General features: G+C 42.8%; 1 protein-coding gene across 1 annotated transcript in view; it reads left to right on the forward strand.

Moving 5' to 3' along the window:
* The first annotated feature begins 4383 nt into the window (after nt 1-4383).
* The window catches only part of WNT3 (Wnt family member 3), a 50327-nt gene continuing 28634 nt past the window's right edge, over nt 4384-26076 (forward strand). Inside the window, exon 1 of the mRNA XM_068660767.1 lies at nt 4384-4748. Coding sequence (XP_068516868.1) covers nt 4669-4748 — 80 coding nt within the window. The 5' untranslated portion in view covers nt 4384-4668. The remainder of the gene's footprint in view (nt 4749-26076) is intronic.

The raw sequence follows: 26076 nt of genomic DNA on the forward strand, positions 1-26076 counted from the left end.
AAACACTACCCTCAGAAACACATAGGATTTGAGCAGTTTAAAATGGAAGGGACTCAGATGGTTCATTCATGGTTTGGAGAAGGATTTCTTCAGCTCTTTACATACTTTCCAATAAGGATTTACTTTAGGACTGAGGACTAGAGCCATCAAAAAACTAATTTGCTATTTTACCTACATTTTAGATACTAAGACCAAAATATGGGTCTTCAAAACAACAAATTCAGAGGTTTCTGGGACTTGAGACCCCCCAAAGGTCCATGGTACTGAGGAACACTCCTTCTCAGTTTCTATTTCTGGCTATGCCCTGAACTGCCCAAATATGCAATTCAACATCTAGCATCCAGGTAAGGCACTCTCCAGCACTGAAACAGAGCTGATATGGAAATCTAGCACTCCGGTGCCATTGCTTAGTGCTGCACCATGGATCACAGGTCTCTTATGTTCTCTGCCTTCCCCAACACACAGAATTAGGCATCTGAATCCCCTCCATCAGCATCAAGCACAGGTCATCCATCTCTTCATGTGTGGTTTGAGTTAGCCTCTTCACATCACATTGATCATGGGGTAATTCCACCAAAGGCAGCTGCACCACAGCAGGAAAGGTTTTAGTTCCTGGGTCTCACACTCATCAGCGGCTCGGTACGTTGAAACACATAGTGAGAGCAAATCCAGGAGACTCCACAGTCCCGTCACCTTCCCAAGGCTCTTCATTTCTTTCTGCTGGTAGATTCTGACAGAAAAAAAGAAGAGAAGCTAAGAGAAGGAAAAGTTACAAAAGTTATAGCACCATTCTGGGTTATGCCAAGGGGAAAGACAAGTGTGTTTTCAATGCCATTAGAATGCTCCCTTTCTGGACTGTTATTAGAAGAAACCAGAGGATCCCCTTCAGTGCCTCGGTACCTACAGCAGGCAAATTTGCAGTGGGTTGTACCACAGCATTAGCACAATACAGAAGGCCATTCATATTGATGTTATAAAGGCAACAGGAATTCTATTGAGGAATGCCTCAAGAAATGCCAGTAGACAAACCTCTGGATGCCTCTTTTTTTTTTCTTTTTTTTTCCTCTTTTCTTCTTTTTGAGCATACTAAAACTGGTCCGAAAGAATCAATATTGCCAAACCAGACAGACCAATGTGATTGAAGAGACCTCAATAAAAATAAAACCGTCACTCAGCAGCACATGGAGATACCTGTGAGTAAAAGTTTGAAATTGTACCCTTTGGGATAACTGCCATTTACTCTTAGAAAATACATTTCAAATTAATGTTTGATGTAGAAGTTAGAAGTATTTGTTCAGGTTAGTATGAAAAATCCCTGGGATAATTTTAGCATGTTCATATTGGATTTTCACTTTACAGCAGAAAAGACTGAAAGGAAGTCTGTTCGCTTCACAGACAACATATTCTTCACCCGTGTGAGATGGATCATACTCCTTGGTGAGAAATGACTGCCATTTTAACGTTTCATGGAACTAAGGTAGTCAACTGTAGATGTCTTTTTTTTTTTTTCTTCATTTTTCTACTCATTTCAGTAGGAGCAAATAGGACTCACATGTGTAAAGGTACAGGACCAACAGGGACCTTCAACTCTCAAAATCTCACAGGATCTCCAAACCAAAGCACACTCAAAACACATATTCCCTTTTGGGAGGACATCATGATTTCCTCCTGAGGCTGAGCAAACAGTTCAAGATTTTCAGAGAGAATTAAAAAAAAAAAAAAAAAACAAAAAAAAGAAAGAAAAAGAAAAAAAAAAAGAGAGAGAGAGAGAGCAGTGGAAGGAGAAGTTAAAAGGCAGGGAGGACCAGCAACTCACATGAATCTTCACCAGATACCTGTCAGAGTCTAAAGAGAGCTTTCCCTTGGCTTCAGTGCACTTGGAATCAAATCTTAACCAATATGCTATTCGTCTTTCAAAAACAGCCTGTGGCCACATTGATGTGATGCTGGGCAGTTACTGGGGGTGTGGGTGGGTGCCATCTCTGCCGTTGTTGTAATACAGCATTGCCTGAGGCAACACTGACATCTCTGTCCAATGCACAACTTTCCTGAGTAAACAGCAAATAAAGTCTCCAGGTTTGGGGTCATAGAATCACTTCATGGTTTGTTATTTGCTTGATTTATAAACTGTAGTGTCAGGAAGTGAATAACGAGCCCTTTTTATTTTTTCCCAGTGTCTGATGGACAGAAATTTCCCAGCCACCAAGACCTCGTTGGTAGGGAAATCCTCTTTCTCTGTTGTCTCTCTAAGTGTCCACACATGCTCTAACCAGTCACTCCATTCAGATTTCAGAAGCTTTCTCCAGCTGCATGTCTGCAGTATTTGGGATTTTTTCCCCCATGGGATGCCAATTACCTGTAGTATCACCTGAGATATCACTTCAGTCTCTCCTTTTTCCACCTCTTCACCAATTTGACATTTTAATTACTGAAGTGCTTTTATTCAGTACTTTTGATCATTATTCTGTTTGTGGAGCTCCAAAAAATTCACCAATAGAGGGGCAAATTTGTGCTGCAATTTACGGTCTGTTGTTGTCAGATAAATCTTTATAGGCTCATTAGTGGTAATTCACCCACTCCATGGCTGTATCAGTTACAGTAAATTAGAAGTGTCTGTGATGGTTCTCTGGCACTGGGACCAGAGGGACAGAAACACAGGACCACCTTCACCCATCACACTGAACTTACTTGAAGCCCAGAAAAGGTGGGCTACATCTTAAGTATCTGCTGGGGAAAAGTTCCTGATCCCCAAAGCTGTGACAAAAATTTGTTCAGGACAGTAGTAGTAGGCCAGGTCAGACCCATGCCAGGGTCAATGCTTCAGATCTAAAAACCTGGACAGTAGATTAAACCTGTCTATTTCCAAATGCCTGTTTGAAAATCATTGTTTAATTAAACACAAGTGATTGTATTCAGTAAAACATAGCTGGGTGTCGGGTAAGAGATTTTCCAGGACAAACTACACCTAATAAATCATTTGGGACTTGAAATTTCACAAGAGGAATGAGCCTGCTTTGACATCTCTATATACAGGGGGTCATAGAGGGCTGGTAAAGCTGTTGTACTGAGCCTGGAGAAGCTTGGCCTGATAGTGCTTGCTGCAGATGCAGGGACTGATGAAGAGGTGAGCAGAGAGAAGACGGCTATGGGATGTCCTTTCTTGGGTGAATTATGGTCAAGAAACTGACTACCACTTAGGAGAACAGCTTGGCACTACCTCGGTGTCCCAATATACTAAAATCTCTAAGTGGGTATCAAGAAACACAGTAGGATGAGGCAGGTGCATCCCAGTAATCAAATAGCAACAAACAATGCATTTGCACTCAGAGCCTTAATAGCAGCAGAAGCTCTATAACATTCAAAACCATGAGATGCATTGGGCTGCCCAAGATCTTGGACCTCTGTTACAGCCATTGCTCTGCACAAAATTTGCAGAGGCTCCTAAAGCAGCTAATCTACATGTGGTTATAAACTGGGCAGCTTCATTGCCTGCAACATGACTGCTGAGGATGCTCAGTGAGCAAAAACACCTTTTTTTGAATTCTCCCTTGTTTCTGTTGAGTTAAGCCCTAGATCTGCTACCCTGAAACAATAGCTCCTGTAAAAACAGCCTCCCTACATAATAACAAGGTTGTTCAAGGAAAATGTTTGCTGAATCTATTTGGAACATGCAACATCTTTAGAGAACTGACATTGCTTGTGGTTATTTTTTGTTTATTTTTATCGCATGCATGTATTTTTTATGGTTAATATTTTCATCTTTCTGCATCCAGGGATGCACTTCACAGGAAACTGAATAATGGGACATCTTCCCTTCTGTTTCCTCCTGTTCATCATGACATGGCATTTTTTTCTCAAAAGAAATCCGGGCTGCCACTGCCTCCCTCCTCCATCCATCCCACCCACACACTTTGAAAATCCTGGGCAATGCAGATTTCATTTAAAGTTTACAACCAGTTTTGTCCATGTGACTCAGATCAACATATTGACATGGCATCAGAGGGTTATTTTGCTTCTTTGGTGCTCCTGCAAGGGTTAATGTTCACATCCCTCTCCATCTAAAGAATAAGTTGCCTATCTCACCCCCACCGTGAAATTAAGCGCAATCACAATCACCCTTCATCCTTACCTTGCAAAGTCTTGGCATGCCAAGTCAGAAGCAGAGTCTGTGCATCCTGAGTTGCTAAATGAACTTAAAAACATATATTAAAAAATTAAAAATTAAAAAAAGGAAAACACCCACCAACAATCTCACTGCCTCAGTAAGGTCTCTTGCGAAGATGGTTTGTCTGTGGAAGCGAGGGCTAGGAACAAAGTTGTGGGGTGGAGGGGGAGGAGAACATGATTGACAGCCCTGAGCTGAGACTCATCCCTTACCTTGGGCCATGCGGTCTGATTGGCTGCCTGCTGACATCCCCAAGCCCTGCACTTTTTAATAGACGCTTTTGGATGATCTACAGGGAAAAGGCTTGGAGAGGTGTGTTTCTGACAAGCCAGAAAGTCATCCGCACTTCAAGGGACTTTGTTTAACTCTTTTTTTTCTTTTTTTCTTTTCCTTTTTTTTTTTTTTTTTTTTTTTTTCCTGGAAGGGGGGCTGTTCTTCATTTTCACACTTAATGTTTTTCTGAAAACTTCGCTGAGATTTTCCCCTTGCACCAGCCTGGACTAATGGATTACCACCTGCTTGGATTAATTTTATCTTTTCTCTTCAGTGGCACAAAGGTCTTAGCCGGTTACCCAATTTGGTGGTAAGATTTCTTCCCCCCTTCCCTCTTTCTATGATTGATTAATGAATTAATTAATTATTAGCTATGGGATTTTTGTGTATGCGTGTTCCTTCCTTTTCAACCTTAGCACTGCTGAGCTGGCCATGATTGCATGTTTGATTCTAAGCATAATTTCTTCAGATTTGACTGGTAATTAATGAAAAGTTTGGGGATTATTTTTAAAGGGCAATGTCTTCGTTTCCTTTTGCTCAAATGGAGTCTTCCCCACCACTCTTAATTTCTCCATTTTCGTCACTGTAGAAATAGGCATTTGTTTTAAATGTTAAGGGATGTGTTTTTATTTTCTTGTGCAATATAAATTTTGTCTGTTGCATGACTGTTTAGCAGGTATTTTCTTCTTTTCCATTAAACTGTGATCAATGTTTATAAAAAAAAAATATTCTATTTTCTTTTCGGCTGCTGCAGTTTTTGGACTTCTTTCTCTTCTTTTGTTGTATTCTGTTATGTGAATTTAGTCCAGCAAATAAGCTGAGAACACAAATGGCACCTGAGAAAATATTCATTAGCAAAATTCCTCAAAGATGGGTTTTATTCTTTCTAATTATGGAAATTTCGCTTATTTTCTTGCACTAACAATAAAAATAACAATAATAAAATAATTGGTTATATCTTATAATGAGGCTGTTAAATTATCTGAGTTGCTTATTTTAAAAATAAATAAAACAATATAAATAACTATATAAACAAAAGGTAATTGGGAGCAGTTTAAAATAAAAAAAATAGGGACTACAACATTTAAGGTCATTTAAACACAGCGGACAGCAAGTTGCATAACAGAGTATTTCAGATAATTTCTGTCTTTATCATGTACGATTTCTCATTGGAATATATCTCATTAAGTTTTGTGTGTGCCAGGTAGGGTCTATAAGCCTAAAGATCCGTAGGGCAAAGAGGGAGATGTTGGAATTGGCACTACTGAGATTCTTCAGTTATTTTCGCCTTTCCAGAAAAGTCTTTTTTTTTTTTTTTTTTTTTTTTTTATTACTGAATTAGATCGTTTCAGTGCCAACATGGAGATGGCAAGAAGTAGGCGGGAGTGAACTTGGAAATGGACTGCCATATCTGGGAATATTTAGAAATGTGAAAGGAAAGCTAATTTTTTAAATAATCTGCTTATTATCGTGGACTTTGAGAATGAAAATGTGCAGTTCCAGAAGAGAAAGACTAAGCATACAATGAGAAGTCTTCGCTCAGGAAGCGTTTAAAAGCTATGCAGGTTCATGAAATGGCTAAATCACAGCATGTTTTCCCAAAGAATTAAATGATTTCCTCGCCCTGAGCGTGGCTGCTTAACTTCAAGGCTTAAGCCTGGGGCAGGGGAGCCTACTGAAATAAAGACCACATCACTTTGATTCCTGGTATCTCTTTTTTCCTTAATCTGGGGACCAGCGTGTCTGAGTGGGGGTGCGCGGTGGGTTGTAGCACAGGTCAAAATTGCGTGGCTGGATCTAAAGGCAACAATCTGCCACTGGAAACTGGATGGGGCAATGGTTCCTGGCACTGGCGTCAGCCCGCCAGGGTTTTACTGGTCCCTGACCTGCCTCAGGCTCAGATACAAATTAGGATTTAACACCTGAATTGGGAGGAATTTGACTCTCAGAGAGAGGAACCCAAATCTCCTTGACAAAAAGGTCTGATTTTCCCTGTGAAGTGAAAATGTCCCCATCACCAAAATGCTTTTCCCTGTTTTCAGGAGAAGACACTGCAGACAGGTGTCTGCACTATGTGCCTTCCCCCAAACCACAGAAGTTCACCCAAAATGAACAATACAGAGGACACGTAAGATTGCTGGTCATGGATGGAAATACCGAGGGCATGGCAAGCAGTGTCCATGGGAAAGGTGGGAGTCAAACAAACTACTCACAGAATTTTGTTCAATAAATCTGCATCTGGCGTATCTGGGGCAATTCTGGCAATATCCTAAGTGCTGAAGCATTTTTACTGCACTAAAATGGTGTGGTGAAATGCCCTGTATAGGGCTGAAGGATAAGAGAGAGGCTATCAGAAACAGCAAAGGGTTTTCAAGGTTTCTTGAAGGCTGAAGGAGCAGGAGAGAAATACTGGGGGCCATGGTTTCCTGATTGCTCAGGCAGAGACAATGCTTCTTACAGCACACAAAATTAAAAGTCTTCTTCAGTCTCACCAAAGGTTTAAATGTTTGCCCTGTGGAGATGAGTTTTTATGTATTGTGTGCTCTAGCATACTGTGATATACAGTGTGAAAAAACACGTGCTTTTCAGGTTGTCTTTTCAATCCACCGCTCTTCAGGCAAGCATAGAGCAGCCTTTGGGGGATGAATCCCATTTGCGGGGTTCAACATGCCCCAAGACACAGGAAGGGAAGCAAAGATGGGGAATGGATCAGCCCAGTCCCCTGCACTGGGTTCCCACAGCTGTCCAAGCCAGGCTGGACAGGACATCATTAGTGCTTTCTTATCCTTGTATAAATCCATCTCTGCTTAATCCGAGATGTTTGGGAATGCTGTGCTGCTTGCAGGACCCCGAAACTGCTGACAGTGCCCAGTCATGCTAGGGCAACCTTTCTAGGTATATTTCTCCTGTATGGGAAATATTTCTGCAGCAAAATCAAAATGGATAATTTCTGCTTTGGGGCATAAATGGGGAAAAAATATTCCTGTAGTGAGGAGGAAGTGTCTGAACATGCTAAAGGAGAAGAAGTGCAATAAGAACAGGGTCGTGGCACCTCCTAAATGGGTTCAGGGATGGCTGTAATAATCCCACTGCTCCACAGTGCAGTCAGATGATGCAGGCAAGCAGGAGAGCAGTGACAGTGTGATAGAAGGGGTAAAAGCAAAAAGATGAATCTGCAGAGGATTTTTATTTTCACTGAGTGCTCAAGAAAAGATCCGTCCCCTCTGGTCATACTATCTAGAGAGTGCACAGTTCAACAGCAACCTTTCAGCTCACACGCCATCATGTTAGAGAGTGGATTCTGTCCCCGGCCTCAGTGGTGAAATGCTTCATGCCAGGCAGAGAGATTTGGCATGGGGAGCATGTGGGTGAAGTGTGAAAAGGTGTTATGCAAAAGAAATGACTTTGCGGTGCATGCCCAGGTCTGCAGTGCCGAGGCCTGCTGGTAGCAGCGGGATGTTGGAGCTGCTGGGCTGTAAAGCCAACAGGGACAGGGCCTGGGGTTCACAGCCTGTGGTGTTCAGTCGCCTGTCCCTAACAACCAGAATTCTTCCAGACTATGCCTGAGCAAGATCCAGGGGTAGTACAGACTGTAGAAGTAGTTTTCAGTGAGCAGGGGCTGCTGTTTTGCCATAGGGCCAACTTTTCACATGCCTTTATCCTATTACAGCAGTGAAAAGGAACAAATGGGGCACAGATGGGAAAAGGTTGTCTATGTGCTACCTTTGAGAATGCTGACATGAGGAACTGAAGCCCGTAAAAGCTTCCACAGATATGTGTCCAATGCTTGCACTGTCTGGGTTACCGCTGCTAAAAGGGAGACAAAGAAGGAAAAGATGGAGAGATGTGGTGAAGCCATGGAGAGCCAGGACTGCTGTCCTTCCTGGCCATGCAGTGATGGCACAGATGGAAGAAAAGTGAGCAGCGAGGCCAGGGCTGGCACATGAGCTCCACAGCCAGCAGCCTTGGGTCACGCCAACAGACCTCTTAGGCGCCAGCTGACAGGAAGATGGTGACACCAATCACACTTGCAGTCAGTTTTTTAATCCCAAATGCTCTGCTAACAGCAGGGATAACAGCATATGTGTGAGATGGGGAGGATCAAGGTATGACAGACTTGTCAATGAAGCATATAGACAGAATGACAGCTGTACCAAAAGCTTTCTGGTAATGCCCTGAAAAATTTAGATGAAGGGGAAAATATGTCCCCTGCCCAGAGCTCTGTCACTGCAGTCTGACAGAGATATTGAGGCCCAAGAAACAGCTAGAAAGTGCTGCCAGAATGCTAATATGTGTGCAGGGGCTGAAGAAGACAATCAGGGAGACAACTCCACCCATGAACTGAGAAAAAACAAACAAACAAACAAACAAACAAACAAAAAAAAACAAAAAAACACCAAATGCTCTCCTCTTCCATCAGCATCATTCACCTTTGAATGGGGCAAGAATTCTCAAAACATCTGGCATGTGACTAGCCTGGGGAAAGGAGCCAGATTTGGAGCCAGTGGTGAAAACAGGAGGTAAAGAAATCAGCCCCAATCCTCTCAGGGCTCCTGAGGACACAAAATCAATAGGTCACTGCCCATAGCTGTGGCTCTCACCTACATATACCTACATATTCCCATCCAGTATTTTTTTTCCTCTAAGTAGATCATTTGGCAACTGGCAGAATCACTTTGTCCATTATATGTTATTAGATTTTATTTCCATCCCTTAGACATGTTTCCAAGAGAGTCTCGAGGCTTTGGCAGCTCTCTGAGGATCCCAGTGGCCTTGGGCCCCTAGAAAGAGGCAGACAGAAACTTAAAATCATGTTCTCACCAGTCCCACAGTAGCTCCTCATTAGGAAAAACACAAGTGAAAAGCATTTGCATGTAGATGCAGTTTGAGGTGACATGTAGCTTGTCTTCTTTAGCTTTCAGTGTCTTACCTTTTTGGAATGAACGGGAGACTTCACACTCTTGACAGTCTCTGAAGGTTCATACATTTATATCCTGTAGCCTGTGGGTTATATGCATGCAGCCCTTAAAGCTTTGTTCAAAAGGAATACTTAAAATTGCATTGCAGAATCCACTACAAGAGTGGATTTCCTGATGCAAATCCAGCTGCTGCAGCACTACAAAGGAAATAGAAGACCCCCACATATAATCTTCCCATGGCTTAAAATGCATCCAGTTCTGGGGGAAAATGAATAAGGTAATAATGGAAAGTGTCAGTGACAGAGCTGACGGCACTTATCCTGCAAGCCCAGCGGTGCTGTTCCCACTCCTGTTCTGGCACCTGAAACCAAAGTCCCTCCACCAGCAGCTTGCACTAGCACACAAAGCTCAGAACTGGAAGAGTTGAGGCATAACCATGTGCCACCTTCTGCTGTGTTAACACTGCCCAGCAGGGAGAGGCAGGCAGCTGGTGGGTAACACTGCAGACTGTTTCCCCTAGGTGTGTCAAAGCTTGACTGCCAGAGCTCTAGGTGAAGCTACCCCAGGACTGCAGTGAGGCCAGAGCTAATAGGAGAGACACTGGGGTGATGCGTGGCTGCTCATGAAAACAGCTGTAAGCAACTAAGTGGACACAAGTGACAAAGATCTTATGGTTTTAAAGGTTTTCCTCAGCATTTTTTTGCAAACAGGCATGACCTGGAGGTATCTATATCACCACCCAGACAAACAGCATGATTAGTCCATGATACATAGTGAGAGCTTTCCAGGATCGTAGAATCAGAATTGTAGAATATCCTGAGTTTGAAGGTATTTGCAAGGACCATCAAGTCCAATTAGTCCAACTCTTTGGTCTGCACAGGACCACCCAAAAATCAGACAATATATCTGAGTTTTGTCCAAACACTCAAGCAGAAATTCAGGCTTACCAGCTGTGCTGTACTGCCAGCACACTTGGGCAACCCCAAACGTTGCCAGAAGAGAGATTCTGAGGAGATACTGCCTTGTGAACTTCAACACATTTAAAGTCTTTGCAAAGTTTTATCATGGTCAGCGTCTCTTGTCAGTTTTCTGTCTCACCTATATTACAGAGTGCAGTGCGCTGGAGTCCTGAGTACAGTAACAGCTTCAAAATGCTACTAGAACACAATAGTAAGGAGCAATAGGAAAGGCATGAATTTCCCTAAACATCAGGAAGTTTCGTTCTCTTGAAAATTAGCCATTCAGATGGAGTATCCCAGCCCCAGGGATCCACTCTGTCCTGCAGGGCCAACATGAGCTTGGAGCCAGATGGCTCCAACATGTGGAAAAATGCTCTGACTCTCATATATTGACTTAAAAGTGTCTCTGCCCTTAAGTCAGGGATCTCTTAACATTCTTGTAACTAAATTTAGAAGTAAATTTAAATGGTCACAAATAACATTTAAAAAGCAGTTTAATTGCAAGCCGATTGCTTTTCATTTGAATCGTTCATTAAAAGCAGTACATGACAAAATTAAGCACCTGTCTAAGAGAACCTCTGGAAAAACACTGGAAATTCAGGGGTGAATTCTGGCTCCTTGGTACTGGTAGCTCAGGGCTGCCTGTGGGGTGCTGTAGAATTCACACGGCAGCCATTCTACATTCTTGTCTTGTCTTCTCAGCTCTCACCTTGATGTGACCACTCACCTTGATGTGGTCAGGTAGACATGTCACAGCTCTCCAACACAGTTGTATGCATGCAGGCAGGGAACCAAATGAGTAAGAGCAGTGGTGAAAAGGACCAGCAGTCACCAGCAGCAATGTGAACTCACAGTTTTGCTTATCCCAAGCAAAATGAACTGTGTGATGAGCTACATTGGGAGGAAGAGTGTGGCCAGCAGGTGGAGGAAAGCTGTTAGCCTCCGCCTGGCACTTGAGGGACCTGCACCTGTAACGCTGTGTAGAGAATTGGCCACCCAGTTCAAGAGGCATGTAGAGAAACTAAAGGCTGATCAGTGGATGCTTCCAGGATGATGAGGATCTAGGGCACATCGCTCACCAGGGAAGATGGTGGGATCTGGGCTTATTTACTGTGGCCAAGAGGATACTGAGGGCTATTCAGTAGCAGCCTATGGTTTCTTAAAGGGCTGTTACAAACATGATGGAGACAGTCTTTTCCCCCTAGTGCCAGATAATATATCAAGGGACAATTGCTGGACATGAGGAGACCCTCCTTGCTTGAAAGGGTGGTGCAAACCTGGGCCAGCTGATCGTGGAGGTGAGGAGGCTCCATCTTTGGACATTTGCAGGACCTGGCTGCAGCAAGCCCCACCACTCTGGGCTGGTACAGGGGAGGGTCCTGCTCTGAGCAGATGCTTGGACTAAAAGCAGGTGTTTTAAACTAAAAGAGAGTAGGTTTATATTAGATGTAAAAAATAAATTATTTACTATGAGGATGGTGAGACGTTGGAACAGGTTGCCCAGAGAAGTTGTGTATGTCCCATCCCTGGAAGTGTTTAAGGCCAGGTTGGATGGAACTTCGAGAAACCTGGTCTAGTGGATGGTGACCCTGCCCATGGCAGGAAGGTGACCCTGCCCATGGCAGGGGTTGGAATTAGGTGATATATAAGGTCCCTTCCAATACATACCAATCTATGATTATATGATTCTATGACTAGAGACCTCCAGGGATTCTTCCAATCATCATTTCTCAGTCTAGGGATAGATAGTGCCAGGGATAAGAGCAGTGCTACAAAAGATGCAGTATTAGACAGTTCTTGTAATATGGAGTCCCCACTACATGTGGTGGTGGGCTGGAGGGATTTCATTGGGATCCTGGACACATTTAAGCAAACTCAGCCATGTTACAGCTCAAGGCTTTCAATGGCAACATACAGCCCAACACCTGTGTCAAGGAGAAACCTGATGGCCACTCATGCCACCCCCGCTATGCACTACACATCTTCTGTGCCCAGGTATGTGTCATTATAGGTCTTTAGCTAATGTTTTCTCACTAGTTTGATTTTGGGCCTGTAGATCTCAAGCTGCTGCACTGCAGTCACTGCTTTACTGACTCTGTAAGACCAGGAAAGATGCAAAAATGCCTTCAGCCCTTCCTTTCTTCCTGCAGGCACAATACACAGAGCCTGCAAAGGATTTGACTCTAGGTCACTCAATTGCTTCTGACTTTTACATTACACTTTCATAATTCAGGTATTGCTCTGCAGGTGCTTGATTTCCACTGCTGTCATGTAGGTCCACTGAACACTACCCACAAAGCAGGGACACTAACCAGCAGGTAGAAAGCCATCTCCCATCTGACACTGGTGATAGGGTCTCAGTGATGCTCATTGGGCCCTCCCACTGCCAAGTAAACAGTTTAACTTAAACCAGTGTTTGGATTTTGTAGGAAAAGGCAGGAGAAGATCCAAGCAGTAACTTATGAGGAACGTCAAAGAAAACTTTAAATATAAAATATTACAGAATGAATAACTGCCATGTGTAATGAAAATAAGTAGAAATAATGCACAACACTTTCCATTATCTCTGTTGTGTATTCAACTGGAAAATTCATTCAACTGAAAAATGTCTTCATCTGATGTGTGCTATACATCTCAATTTCTAGCGATCATCAGCAGACAGGCCAGTCATCTAGAAATGCATCTCACCTAATGTTTAGGCAGAAGCTGTTAGTCAATTTGCCAGCAGAAATCTCAATACAAACAAGAGTGCAGTATTCCTTTTACATCGTGAGAATGAAGCTGCTTTAATCAGCACATACTTAATGTACATAAATTCTGGTCAGTTGGTTTAGCAGTGGTATTACTGTCCAGCTGCTAACTCTCTTAGCATTGTAGATCTGATTTGTCCAACCAAGGTAGAGTTTATAGCAATTTGTCTCAACTTGAAGATGTTTAGAAATTTTTGCTAGGCCTTCATGAAGCATCCCAGTGTAGTCTGGTAGGTTGCTGGCAGCTGGTAGTTGCTGTCCTCATACAAGTTGTTGTCTTCAAGTGTTTGGCTGGTTTTCATATCTGACAGTGTGTCAGTGCACACTTTTGAACATTAAAATAGAAAGAATTCTGTGTTCAGAGTTCAGCTAGGCAGCAAAGTGTTTGACAAAAGTGAAGGCCTTCTTGTGCATCCAAAAAATACTTTCATATTGCTGCTATCATTTTTACACTATGAAACTCATGGTGAAGGTTTATGAAGATGGATTCTGAGCTGATTTTATTTGTGTCCATATGGATACCATCATGTCTCAAGACATACAGTCAAACTTGGGAAATAAGAATCTTGTATGCTGGCATTCATTCTATAATCACACTCTTACTCTCAGTTTCCTAAAGGCAATGACTCTAAATGAAGCTTGTAATGGAAACTGTGCCCAATGTAGCATAGATCTGAAGAGTTATAAATTACTTGTGAAAATACTTATCTATGGCAAAAGTGCAATGGGATTTATCTTCCACAAAGATAGGATACTACTGTATGCAAATCATCAAGGCACAATTTGCTGCTGTAGGAAAGATGTTGCCTCTCTATAAAGAAGACCTCAAATTAACCTACTTTAGATCTGATCTTGGGAAGGATGAAATCATCTTACTGCTCTCTGTCTATGGACAGAGCCACTCAATTTATGCAATCTAAATACCTATTCTCCACTGGCTGTTGCTGGGATGAGACAAACCTGATGTAAATCAGCTGCTGCACATGTCTATAATCTCATTCATTATCAGTTCCCAGTATCACTCAGTGGATCTATCTGTGATTTTCCTAAAGGATCTGAAATGGGAAGTATTAGTCAGAAAGTTGGCTGTATGTTTAATTTACATATCCCATATACACACAGATTAGCTTATGTCCCTTAGTCAAAATTTAATTTTAGCCTCCTGCTGGCAGATGCAATTTAATTTTTTTGATGACCTAAAATTCATTTCATATCTACAAATGGAAGTGGTTTAATATTACTCAAATTTGGAGGTTAATATTAGAGTAATACTGAACATAATGAAATGCTTCTGATATGGGGGTATCAGGCTATATTATTTAAGGCTGTTTCCTGGAATTTTCAGGCTAAAGGCTACATCCAGAGTGCAACATGGTAAAAACCACATCCTAGTACCAACCATGGGGCAAAGGCTAAGAAAAATTGTGCTATGATTAACGTGCCTCTTTAACACTACACATGCTCTGACTGCATGTGAGTTTACACATTTTTGTTGATAAAATACATTTGTTATTAATAATAATAAAATTAATGCTTACTATCTCAACTGTCACCAAAGAAAAAACTGTGAGCCACCTTTGGCTGAAAGGGCTTCAGCTACACGGGCTTGAAAAAAACAGAATATTTACCCTGTAACAAAAGTGTTCATCTCCAGGACTGTTAGTGCAGTTGCTTTGCCATCTCTGAAAACATGAAAGAACTATGATTTGCTAAGCAAATTTTTATATAGAAAAGGAGAGAAACTCTTTCTAATTCCTTTTCTAAAGATGGGTTTCCTGATTTGCTAATTTGTCTTTTTCACAGTTCTCTGAACCTTTCTGGTTTTAATTAATCTTACAAATGTAATCAAGTTTAACTGGCATCTTTCCCAGTACTTGGACCTTTTATTTTTGAAAGAGAAATACTTTTCCTGAGCCACTGTAGTATAGCTTTGGCTCAGACACCAGAGATCTTCCTCTTCCTTTTCAACAAATAGATTCTTCAAGTTTAAAACAGAAGGGGTTAGTGTTAGCTGATAAATTCTTGATTTTTTTTTCTGTTCTGATCCCATTTCTATGTCTCATAAACATCCAGTTTTCTTGCAATTATTTTCTAGCAGTTGTGAAGAATAGTAGTTAACAAATTTGCAGTGATCCTTGAAAACTGTCACAGGGGGCATTTTACAACTCCATCATAGTCCCATTGGGTACCACTGAACTCCTCACTCCTTATCCCTGTCATCCTGCTGGAGACACCTGCAGCTACATCTTAGCTGCCTTACTGACAAGGACACATTTATATCATGCTACAATTCTGTGATTCTGTGAATTGAATTGCAGAGGTCTAAAATGAAATGAGAGCTTGTTTTCCTCCTTGGACTATGGTGGCAGACCAGGACAATGGTCTCAGCTGAAATGTCTGCAAGTTCATCAGATGACTCCCATCATCTGCATGTGCAATGTATCTGGGTCCCAACCTACCTGCAAACCACACACAAATATTTATATTATTGTAGGAGATATTGTTTCAGCTTCAGCCAATAGTTCAGATATCCCGTGCCTCAGCTGTGTCATGATCAGATACATGGTATCTTGTGCTAAGGAACTACATGGTAAAGTAGGAATAGCTAGACAACAGGAAGAGACAATGATGATAGTGCTATAATCTAAACACTAAAGGTCTGAAGTTCTTGAAAATCGACCCTTCATATCCAGAGGAAAAAACAAGTCCTCCCAGATGTTCAAAAATAACTTTTGCTACATTAACTTTGCTGCCTTTAAACACAGTTACCAGAAGCAAGGTAGACATGGCATTGCCATGGTGGTGTCTTCCACCATACTGCTAGTACTAATGCACTTACCTGCACTGCAATAATTACTTTTATTTAGTCTAACCCACATGTCCTGGGTCAGAGGCTTATGGACACATTCTTAACAATGATCAGTACAGTATCTGTTGTCTTATGGCCTCCAGATTTTGTGTCTTTGGTGTCCAACCCTACCTGTGTTCTAATTGTGCTTCTCTCTTACTGCATGCATTCAGACATTTCTTAAGTAATATCAGGCTTCAGGATTCTTAGTAGTAATCAACAGCCCATTTCTGCCTGACATTATGCACTGTATAACAAAATAAGAAGTTCCTATCTTCCACCAAGTTTCCCAGGGTATTCTGAACTCAGTTAAGCATAATACACCTGACCTTGACCAGAAAGAATGCCAGGTCCCTAGTGATTAAAAAGAACAAGTTTCTGGGTGAAGTTTCTCAGCAAGAATCAGACCTTTAAGAACAGATATCATTTTTCAGATTGATTCTTTACCATTGGTTTCCTGATCATAAAATGATTGCAAGATGTAAACAGTGATGCGACAAAGTTTGCAAATGTAACACATTACTCAGGATGGTCCAACATAAAGGTGACCACAGAAGGCAGGAATGGATGGCACTCATTGGATGATAAAATACCAGATTAATTGTCAATGACTGTGAAGTAATGAAAACTGGGATAAGGATCCCTAATCTGCACAACACAGATAGAGGTTAAACTTTCTATTACAACCATCTTGGAAATTATGTCCATTATTATGCAATTATGTAATGAACAGCTCTCTGCAATTGTTAGTTCAGTGCTCAATAATTAATGTGCAGAGTTGTAAACCATCTACAAGCTTTGCACCTTGCTGCTCAGTTCCTTGCTCAGCTTTCTATGAACATGTTTGTCAATTGACAGCAGGTCTGTTAGGAGCTGTTGCTGGATTTTTTCTCAAAACAGAAAGTATCAGCATGTCATTATTTCAGTCCATTATTGCATCCTGAGGTCTGTTTGCAGTCTGATCATTGCATTTTCCAAAAATGGTTTATGAAATGAGAAAATCACAGAGACAAGCCAACAGCAACAAGCAAGCAAAAGGGTTGAATTGCTTCAGATGATGAGACAATATTTACCTTAGATTCTTAGCTTGGGGGAAGACAATTATGAGTGAATACAATACAGGCCGTGCAGATCTTGAATGATGACAATTGTGTGCCTAGGAAAAGAAGGTTATTTCTCAGGATACAAGAACCAAAGTTTGCTAAAGAAATTATCAGCCCTTGGGTTTAAACCTTCAGGGAGGAGTGTGTAGTTAGATTGCGGAACTTGTACCCAGGCAGTGCTTTGAGGGCTACATATATCAAGGGGTAAGAAATGACTTAGAGAAAATTACTGAGAATCATATCACTGGTAGCCCTTAAACGTGATAGTCCAGTAATTAGCTTCAGCTCAGAAAATCCGAGGATTTCCTGAATCCAGAAAAACAGGACTGCCGGAACCTTCAGATACCTAGGCAAAGGTATCTTTCACCCCTGCCTTGTTTCTCATGGTGTTGCCCTAAATAGCAAAGATAACTTGGTAAGGAAAACAGGATACTGGTAGCTTGACCTTTTAAGCAGACCCAGTGTGTTAACTGGTTCAATATATTCTGCAATATTAGGGCATCTTTCTAGCAAACAGCACCCCTCTTCTCTGAGTGCTGCTGTCTTCTCCATGGGAGGAGAGTGGCTCAGGTTTCATTTATCACAACAATAAACCACAAGGACTAATGGTAGATCTGGCTTTCAAAAGATTCAGCTGGGCTTTCCCATGCTTCATCTGACATAAAACACTTTAAGAGCGAGTTCGTCCAGATGTGACAGAGTTAGGTGCCTTAGTCCCAGCTATATTGCACTGGATGAGCCCACAGCACTTGCTGTCTTCTCGTAGGTCTGGGCATATCCTTCTTGGGGTAACCTCTGGCCACTCATAAGAGTACAATCACCCCTGTTATCTTCAATCCCTGTCTGTGGGACAGTTGGGTGGATATGGTAATTCCCATCCACAGTGTTAAATGGGATATTCTTGTAGTATCTGATCATTGGGCGAATGCTTTCTGATGCTGACATTGGTGCCTCACAGTGGGTGATTTCCAGAGAGTTGGTACTAACAACTTAATGAAGTCAACCCCTGCCAAGGCCTCTCTAAAGCAACACCCCAATTGGAGGCATGCAGAGAGGGATTGGCTGACCAACAGGGGATAGCCAGAATCCCTGCAGACCTAGCTTGAGAAGTCTCTTTTCCTTCCCTTGATTTCTGTGAGACTCCTTTCAGGAATGACTGTCCCACCACCTCCTCTTCCCTGGTAGGAAACACAGCCTTCCAATGGCACCATTCTGGGAGAAGATGCAGAAGGGAAGGCAAATTTGAGTCGTGGTTTCTCCCATTGCTGCAAATGCTTTTCAGGCAGGACTGGCAGTGTGAGTTTTGGAAGAGGCAGCAGCAGCACCAACAAATGAGGTGGTCTTAGTCACAGGCAGTCCATATGCAGAGCCACAGCCCTGGCAGTTTGGAGTGAGTGGATCTCCAGATTAATTTCAGCATCTCACTCTTTGGAGAAAAGATTCTGCAGTGCTGAAAAATCTTGCTGTGTTTATTGCAGGCACAGCCTGGAAGCCAAAGATTTGCATATGCAAATTATATGCATTTATGTAAATTACAGAGTGAATAATATTATCACAGCCCGTACAGAATACATTCTCTCCCATGGCGAATCACTTGATTGTATTTTCTAAACTGAGAGTGACATTGCTTTGACCAGGCATTACTGAACATAACATTTATATCTGATACACAGAACATAAAGGATCCCGGTTCCTGGATGCACACCCTTGTCAGCAACTTTATTCAGGCTGCATTCATTAGGAAGAGAAGCAGATTCTAACTCCCAGGCCCTACCCCCCTTCCTCCAATCCTTCTAGCATTTGCTGGCAAATAAGTCAGAGCTGAACCTTGTGAGATGCCAAAACAAAGGGGTGGAGGCAGATGCCAAATCACTTTCAAGCCCATGACAGAGCCCTGAGTCACCCAAACTGGAGCAGCTCTCCCAAAATGGGCTCATCTTACAAAACTGCTGTTGCTGCAGCAACACTAATCCACACACCAGTAGGCAGAGAGATAATGCGAGGGATGCAACTGCAGATTCATTTGCTTAACGCCAAGCTCAGACAAGAGGAAATGATAGTAATCTGGAGGGATCTGCTTGCTCTGTTATGAAGCACTTTGTTGTGGGGACCCCTCCAGCAAAGAGCCTCTGACATTAGAGGGAACTGGGCTTGGCACAAGCAAAGGGCTCGGGTCTGACCCTGCTCCCTGTACCTTGGCTGGGCAACACCATGAGCTGATTTAGGTGGTGGTTTGCCAGAGTCCCCTTCTCTGTCCAAGCTAGGAGAGGACTTCTCCACAAGGCTACTTGAGACCCTGACATTTCAGCTGGACATTGTGCCCATACTGGCCTGAGGAGCACTCAGGTCCTGCCCCCAGTTCCTCCAAGCTCTGTGGCCAGCAGTGCTACCGAAATGACCCTCTGCAAACCCTCCTTCTCCTGGCTCCAAACCAGGGACCACCTTGTTCCCACACTGCAGTAAAGAAGGTATTTCCAGGGCCAGGCAACAGTGCTGGTACCATCACCAAAGCCTGGTAAGTGGGGTAATATGAAAAACATTTGCAAATTTGCATGTAGGCTGATGTGGGTCTGTTGAGGAAATACATCTGGAGGTTGCACAAGCTTTGGCAGATAACTGTACTTATTGCTCTTTGCTCACTCACCTCATGATCAAGCAGCAGAGGAAAGCTGAGTGTCCCACCAACTGGACTCAAATTGGCCTTTGCCAGGGCTCTGACTTGACCAGCTCAGAAAGCATTATAAAACCTCAGGAGAAAGCTGCAGTCCCCCTACAAGAAGGAAAAAGGACCACAAGAACAAAGAGTGGTCAGCAGGGTGTTAATGTAGAAGCACCAAGGATGAGAGATGTGGAGGTCAGGATCATGCAGAAGGAGACTGGCTTCAAGGCAGTAAAGACAACTTGAGAGACTGTAAAGAGGGTTGGTAGTAGAAAAGGACATTGGACCAAGCTGTTTCTTCAAGGACATGGGCAGGACAGCTGAGGATAAAGTACATCGACTGACTTCTGGAGAGAAAAACAGAGCTGGGGAGACAGTGGGAGCTTTAAAGGGAGGCAACATGGCTCAGGTGACAAACAAGAGCTGCATGAATACCAGGAGGCAGGTTAAAAATAAACAAACAAACAAAAACTTTCAGTGCCTTGAATAGGGCTTGGAGGCAGAGAAGGGGGGAACAGGATGGTTGGAAACAGGAAAGCACAGGTGCAGGTGACATGAGAAGAGGAGGGATAGTTAAGGCAAGAGTAGGAGGCAAGAGGACTCAATGAGTAACAGATCAAAGGAACGGAGGCAACTCCAGGAGTAGGAGGACTGAGTGTAAGTGAGTGAAGTGTATGCAAAGGAAAGATATCTGTGGAATCAGAGGCTCTCCCATTAAAAAGAGAATGGATTTTAGGGTTGGATTTTCAACAGGTGATGTCAGGTGATAACTCCCCAACTGGAAACAAGAGGATTTCGAGGACAGGTGTTAAAAAAGCATGATTTTATTTCAGTTTTGGTTCAGCCTTACATAATTTTGTAACTTTGTGATTTTGCCTTGGCAGTTCCCATCTGTGTTGACAGTGCCAGACTGAGGAGGACACAGGGAGAAAAGAGGAGAAATGAGAGATGGAGAGGAGGGTGAGAAGGAAAGCCTTAGCAGGTTGGGTTATGCTGGCTCTGGACAAACAGAACAGATGCCAGTTCCTGTTTCCAGCAATCTAAGAAAATTCAAACAGTCAAATGAGTGGGAGTGCTTGCAAGAGTCATTGCCATTGTGGCAATGGCATTCAAACCACTTGGTACGTCCTTTTTCTTGTCCTGTCTTCCCCTGCCATATGTCTCTCCATCCTCCCCTCACAATGTAATAAATCCCAGGACTTTTTCAGTAAGTTTTGTCCCAGCAGCCCCATGACAATGCTTTCAATCCATCAGCATTAAATCCATGGTGTGTTGCTGCTGGACTAAATATTTAGTCACAAAATCACAGAACAGCTCAGGTTGTAAATGACTTCTGGAGACAAGGTAGCCCAACCCTCCTGCTCAAAGCAGAGTCAAATAGAAAACAGAGCAGGTTGCCCAGGATTGTGTCCAGCTGACACAATGAATATGTCCCAAGAAGGGACACTCCATGATCTCCCTGGGTAACCTGTCCCAGTGTTCAACCACCCATACTGTAAGAGTTTTCTTCTGTTCAGACAGAATTTCATGTGTTTCAATTTGTCCTCATTGTCTCTTGTCCTGTTACTAGACACTCAGAGAAGCCCAGCTGCATCTTCTCTCTGCCACCAGGTATTTATACATTGACAAGAACCCCCCAGAGCCTCCTCTACCCTAGATACACAGTTCCAGCTCTCACAGGCTCTCCTCATGTGTCAGGTGCTCCAGTCCATTAACCAGCATTGTGGCCTCAAAACACCTTTGCTCCTCCATCAGCTGCACAGTTGTTTCATTGTTCCACACAGAGTAATGAGGAGATAATTTAAATGCTCCTTATTCTTCTTACCTGCCCACACAATGTCTAGAACTGTAAGGCAGAGCTAAGCGTTTACCTGATGGACTCCTTTAACTCCATCCATTCTGTGCCTCACCCTCTGAATCTGCTCTCATCTTAATAGAAAAGTCTTTTGTTGCTCAGAAGCTCAACTGTCACTTCACTTACCTAAATAACTTACCTGCACAGCATTTGTGCATGCAGATAGAGGAACTGTGGTGATACAGGTAATGGTACACAACTCATGCATGGGTGACTCTGTTCACTAAGCATTGAGCATTCAGGTATTTCTGTTACAGTCAAACCCACCCTGAGCAATGAGAAATTAAGTCCATGACATTCAAGGATTCCAAAACAGCTTTTCTGAATTTTTCTGTAAACAGTGTGCAGGGCTCTGGTTTTGCAGGGCACTGCTATGGGTAAGGTATGTGTTCCTGTGCTAGCTTGTGTGAGAAACATCTCTGTGGCTTTTTAAACAGCATATTGGCTTTTCCTACTTACCTTTTAAAAAACACCCTTCGTGGTTTTTGCTTGCACCCTCATACAGCGTTTGTGGAAATCAAAAGTCAGTAAAAGCCATATAAGACAGATGTGTAGGCACAATTTAAAGCCCTGTGTCTAGACGACATGTCTAGACTGTGGTCCAGAGAACCTCATCCAGAAGCAAACAGGTAAAACAGGTCAGTGCATCATGTTCTAAAAGCACATCATTTTCTCCGTTTGTTACAAAGGGAGCCTAAGTGGCTAGCTTAGATGGAGATGTTCCTAATGGGGACACCTAAGGGTTAGTTCCCTCAGCCAGCCATCTATTCAGTCTAAATTGATCATTGAGACATCACTGAAGGTTAGTTACCATCCAATCACAGGTACTTTTTTTGGAGTGCAATGAAAAGCACCCTCCCACAGGTGCCTGTTCTTTACTGACCAGAGGAGGAACTAACACAACCAGCTGCAGCTTTGACAACTAATATTTAGATATCTACAGTTCAGAGACAAGTGTCTGTCACTAAGAACTTCACAGCCACACTCTGAACAAGCAAGTGTTATCAGCCTTTTGGAGTGCTCAGTGACTAATCATATCATAGAATAATTTAGGTTAAAAGAATCATCTGTAGGTCTCTTCCCTGGAGGTGCTACACAAAGCAGCCCCCTGACCATCATGGTGGACTCCACTGGACTCCCATCTATATGTCTATATCTTTCTTGTTCTAGGGATCCCAAAATTTTCTCCAGATAAGACTCACGTGCTAAGCACAGGCAAACAACCACATCCCTTGACTTCCTAGTTGCTTTCTTGCTAATGCAGGCCCAGGATGTGGGTGACCTTTTTTTCACAGGAGGACACACTGTTGACTCCTGCTCTACTTACTGCCCACTGGGATACACCAGTTCTTTTTCTGAAAAGCTGTGTTATAGTGAATCAACACCCAATCTGTCCTGTTGCATGGGGCCATCCCACCCTGGAAGCAGGGCTTTGCATCTGCTTTCTCTAAGCCCCATAAGGTTCCCATCAGCACATTTCTCAGCCTGTTGAGAATATTCTTTCAAAGACCAGCCCTGCCCTCCAGCATACCATAGTCAGCTGCCAGTTAGATTTTGAGCCACTAGCCTTTGAACCCAGTGGCACAGACACCTTACAGTCTATCTCTCTAGTCCATATTTCACCATTTTTGCAATAGAGATGCTATGGAAGATAATCTCAAAGGGCTTAATAAAGCTTCAGTAAATGTTATTCACTGCTCTTCCCTCACCACAGAGCCAGTCACCTCATCATAGAGCTGTCAGATTGGTGAGGCACAATTTGCATATGGTAGAAGGAGCTGGGCTTGTTCAGCCTAGAGAAGAGGAGGCTCAGGGGTGACCTTATTGCTCTGTATAAGTACATTAAAGGAGGCTGTAGTGAGGTGGGGGTTGGCCTGTTCTCCCATGTGCCTGGTGACAGGACGAGGGGGAATGGGCTAAAGTTACGCCAGGGGAGTTTTAGGTTAGATGTTAGGAAGAATTTCTTTACTGAAAGGGTTGTTAGGCACTGGAACAGGCTGCCCAGGGAAGTGGTGGAGTCACCATCCCTGGAAGTCTTTAAAAGACGTTTAGATGTAGAGCTTAGGGATATGGTTTAGTGGGGACTGTTAGTGTTAGGTCAGAGGTTGGACTCGATGATCTTGAGGTCTCTTCCAACCTAGAAATTCTGTGATTTTGTGATTCTGTGAGATCCATGCTGGATGTTCCCAATTATATTCTTGTCTGTGATGCGTCTGGACAGGGATTCCAAGAAGATTTGCTCTGTAATCTTCTGCAACCTATGCTGTAGTTTCCCACATGTGACTGCTGAAGATGGTTCTATTGATATGCCAATTTTGTTCCATGGTTGCAAGATGCAATATTAATCATATTTAGGATCACCCAACAGAAAGACCAAGGATCAGCTACATCTTGGAGGGGGCTGTTTATGACCTGATCAAATATGCTGGACCCTTGAAGTGTATTTAGAACTGTTGACTCATGTTCAACTCATTGTTGACCACAACATCCATATTCCTTTTCGCATGGCTACTCTCTAGCCTCTCATCTCCTAGTCTGTACATACACCCAGGGTTGCCCCATCCCAGAATCCAGGATGCAGTCCTTTCTCTTGTTAAACTTCGTATGGCTGGTGACTTCCCAGCCCTGTAGTCCACCAAAATTTCTGTGCAAGGCCTCTCTACTCTTGAGGGAGTCAACAGCTCCTCCTAATTTAGTGTCATCTGCAAACTTATTTAGAATGCATTCAAGTCTTGCACTCAGGTAATTTATAACACTGAAGAAAACTGGCCCCAAAATAGAGCCCTGAGGAACCCTGCTAGTGACCAGCCACCAGTCTGATGTAACTCAATTTACTCTATCCCTTTGAACTTGACCCAGCAGCCAATTGTTCACTCATCATATTATGTACTTGTCTAGCTGCATGCATGGACATTTTGTCCAGAAGGAAACTGAAACTTTGAGAGATAGAATCAAAAGCCCTCCAAAAGGAGGTAGGAAAGCTTCACCCTTGGAGGCCTAGTGTTAGTGGTTATCCTGCTTCACATCACAGGTTGGGCCAGAGCTTCCAGAAGTCTGTTACTGCCATCACGTTGTGTTTTTTCACAACAGGTATTGCTCTCCTTGCCCAGCATATTAATCAGAAGCTCAATTCTCCTCACACACATTTCGCTGTCCAGACTAATGGATAGAGCAAATATGGCCAGGTACATGGCAACCACCTTTTAACATAAGAAATATTCCAATTTGTTGTTTTAACCAAACATGACTCAGAGAACCCAAAGCTGAGGGGCTATGGGATGTTATCAAGCTGCATTATAACAGTGGGACTATGTGATCAAACTGCTCTAATCTGTTAATCCAGAATTTTCTGGATGTTTTAGTATTCTTTACTGGAAGTTATTTTAAACCATTTACCAAATGCAATCATAATCTGGCAATCCTACTTACAGATAGATACAACCTGACAATGACTCACTGTAACAGATGAATTAATATTGCTGTAGCCTTACTGGTTTTATAACCACATTCTTCCAGCATTGTTAGTTCTTGCTTTTCCATTAGCCAGTTTGCTTCACATTCTCCTCTCTCCTTTTGGCAATGAAATGTCCAGCAACACACTTTTTTCTGCCTCCAAAAAGAACTGATGGCAGTGAAGAGCTCTTCTTAGCCTGTGTGATTGAAACTCCTGTGCATGTCATTTAAACACCGCCAGTATCTTAATCTTCCTTCCGTTTGACACAAGCATCTGAATTTAATTGATTTTTTAACTATCATCACTAGATTTCCAACCACATCTACACCACTATCTCTGGTGCACCTTGGTGCCAGGCCCCTGCAAGAAGGTAAATGTTTTTGAAGACTTGTTAGCTTGAAATGATGGTTGCTACTTATTAATTCCATGTAACTAGAGATAGTGTTTGTGTCTGTACAATAAGAAACGATCCTGGGGAACATAAATTATTATTATTTTGTTCACTTTGGACTCTTTTCACTCAAAAAAAAAAAAAAAAGCAATAGGAGTTCAGCAGAAGCTGCAGGTCTTCCTGCTGAGGACATAACTTTGCCACAGTCCTTTCTCATCCACAATGCCTTGTGTTCCTCATCTTCTTGTCAGAAACTAATGTCAGCACATGCAGATGTCTGGACTGCTCTCAGGAGAGTCACATCAACTCACTCCCAGCCATGCACTCCTAGCTCCATGCTACACAACTGTTCACATGAGCTAAGAGGAGGCAAACAAAGTCCCAATCTAGGAAATACCTTAGTCTCCAACAAAAAGGGCTTTGTCTACATGGGAAAAGTGTGGAAGCTGCTTTACAAACTGAGTGTGCAGGGCATGAGCCATGCTTGTAGCACAGCTATAGCTAATGCCTAAGTGTGCTTTCTCCACTCATTTTCTCTCCAAAGCAAATTATACCCAGTAAGGATGGGGAACTAAAGATGCAAAGGCTGTGCAGAAAGTCTGAACTAGATCAGTTAACCAATACAAGTTTGGTCCAGGGACACTCTTCTCAGAGATGTTGCAGTTGCTACAGGGCCCAGCTTGAAATGCAGGTCTGCTCT

The sequence above is a fragment of the Anas acuta genome, chromosome 25, assembly GCF_963932015.1.
Source record: "Anas acuta chromosome 25, bAnaAcu1.1, whole genome shotgun sequence".
NCBI lineage: Eukaryota > Metazoa > Chordata > Aves > Anseriformes > Anatidae > Anas > Anas acuta.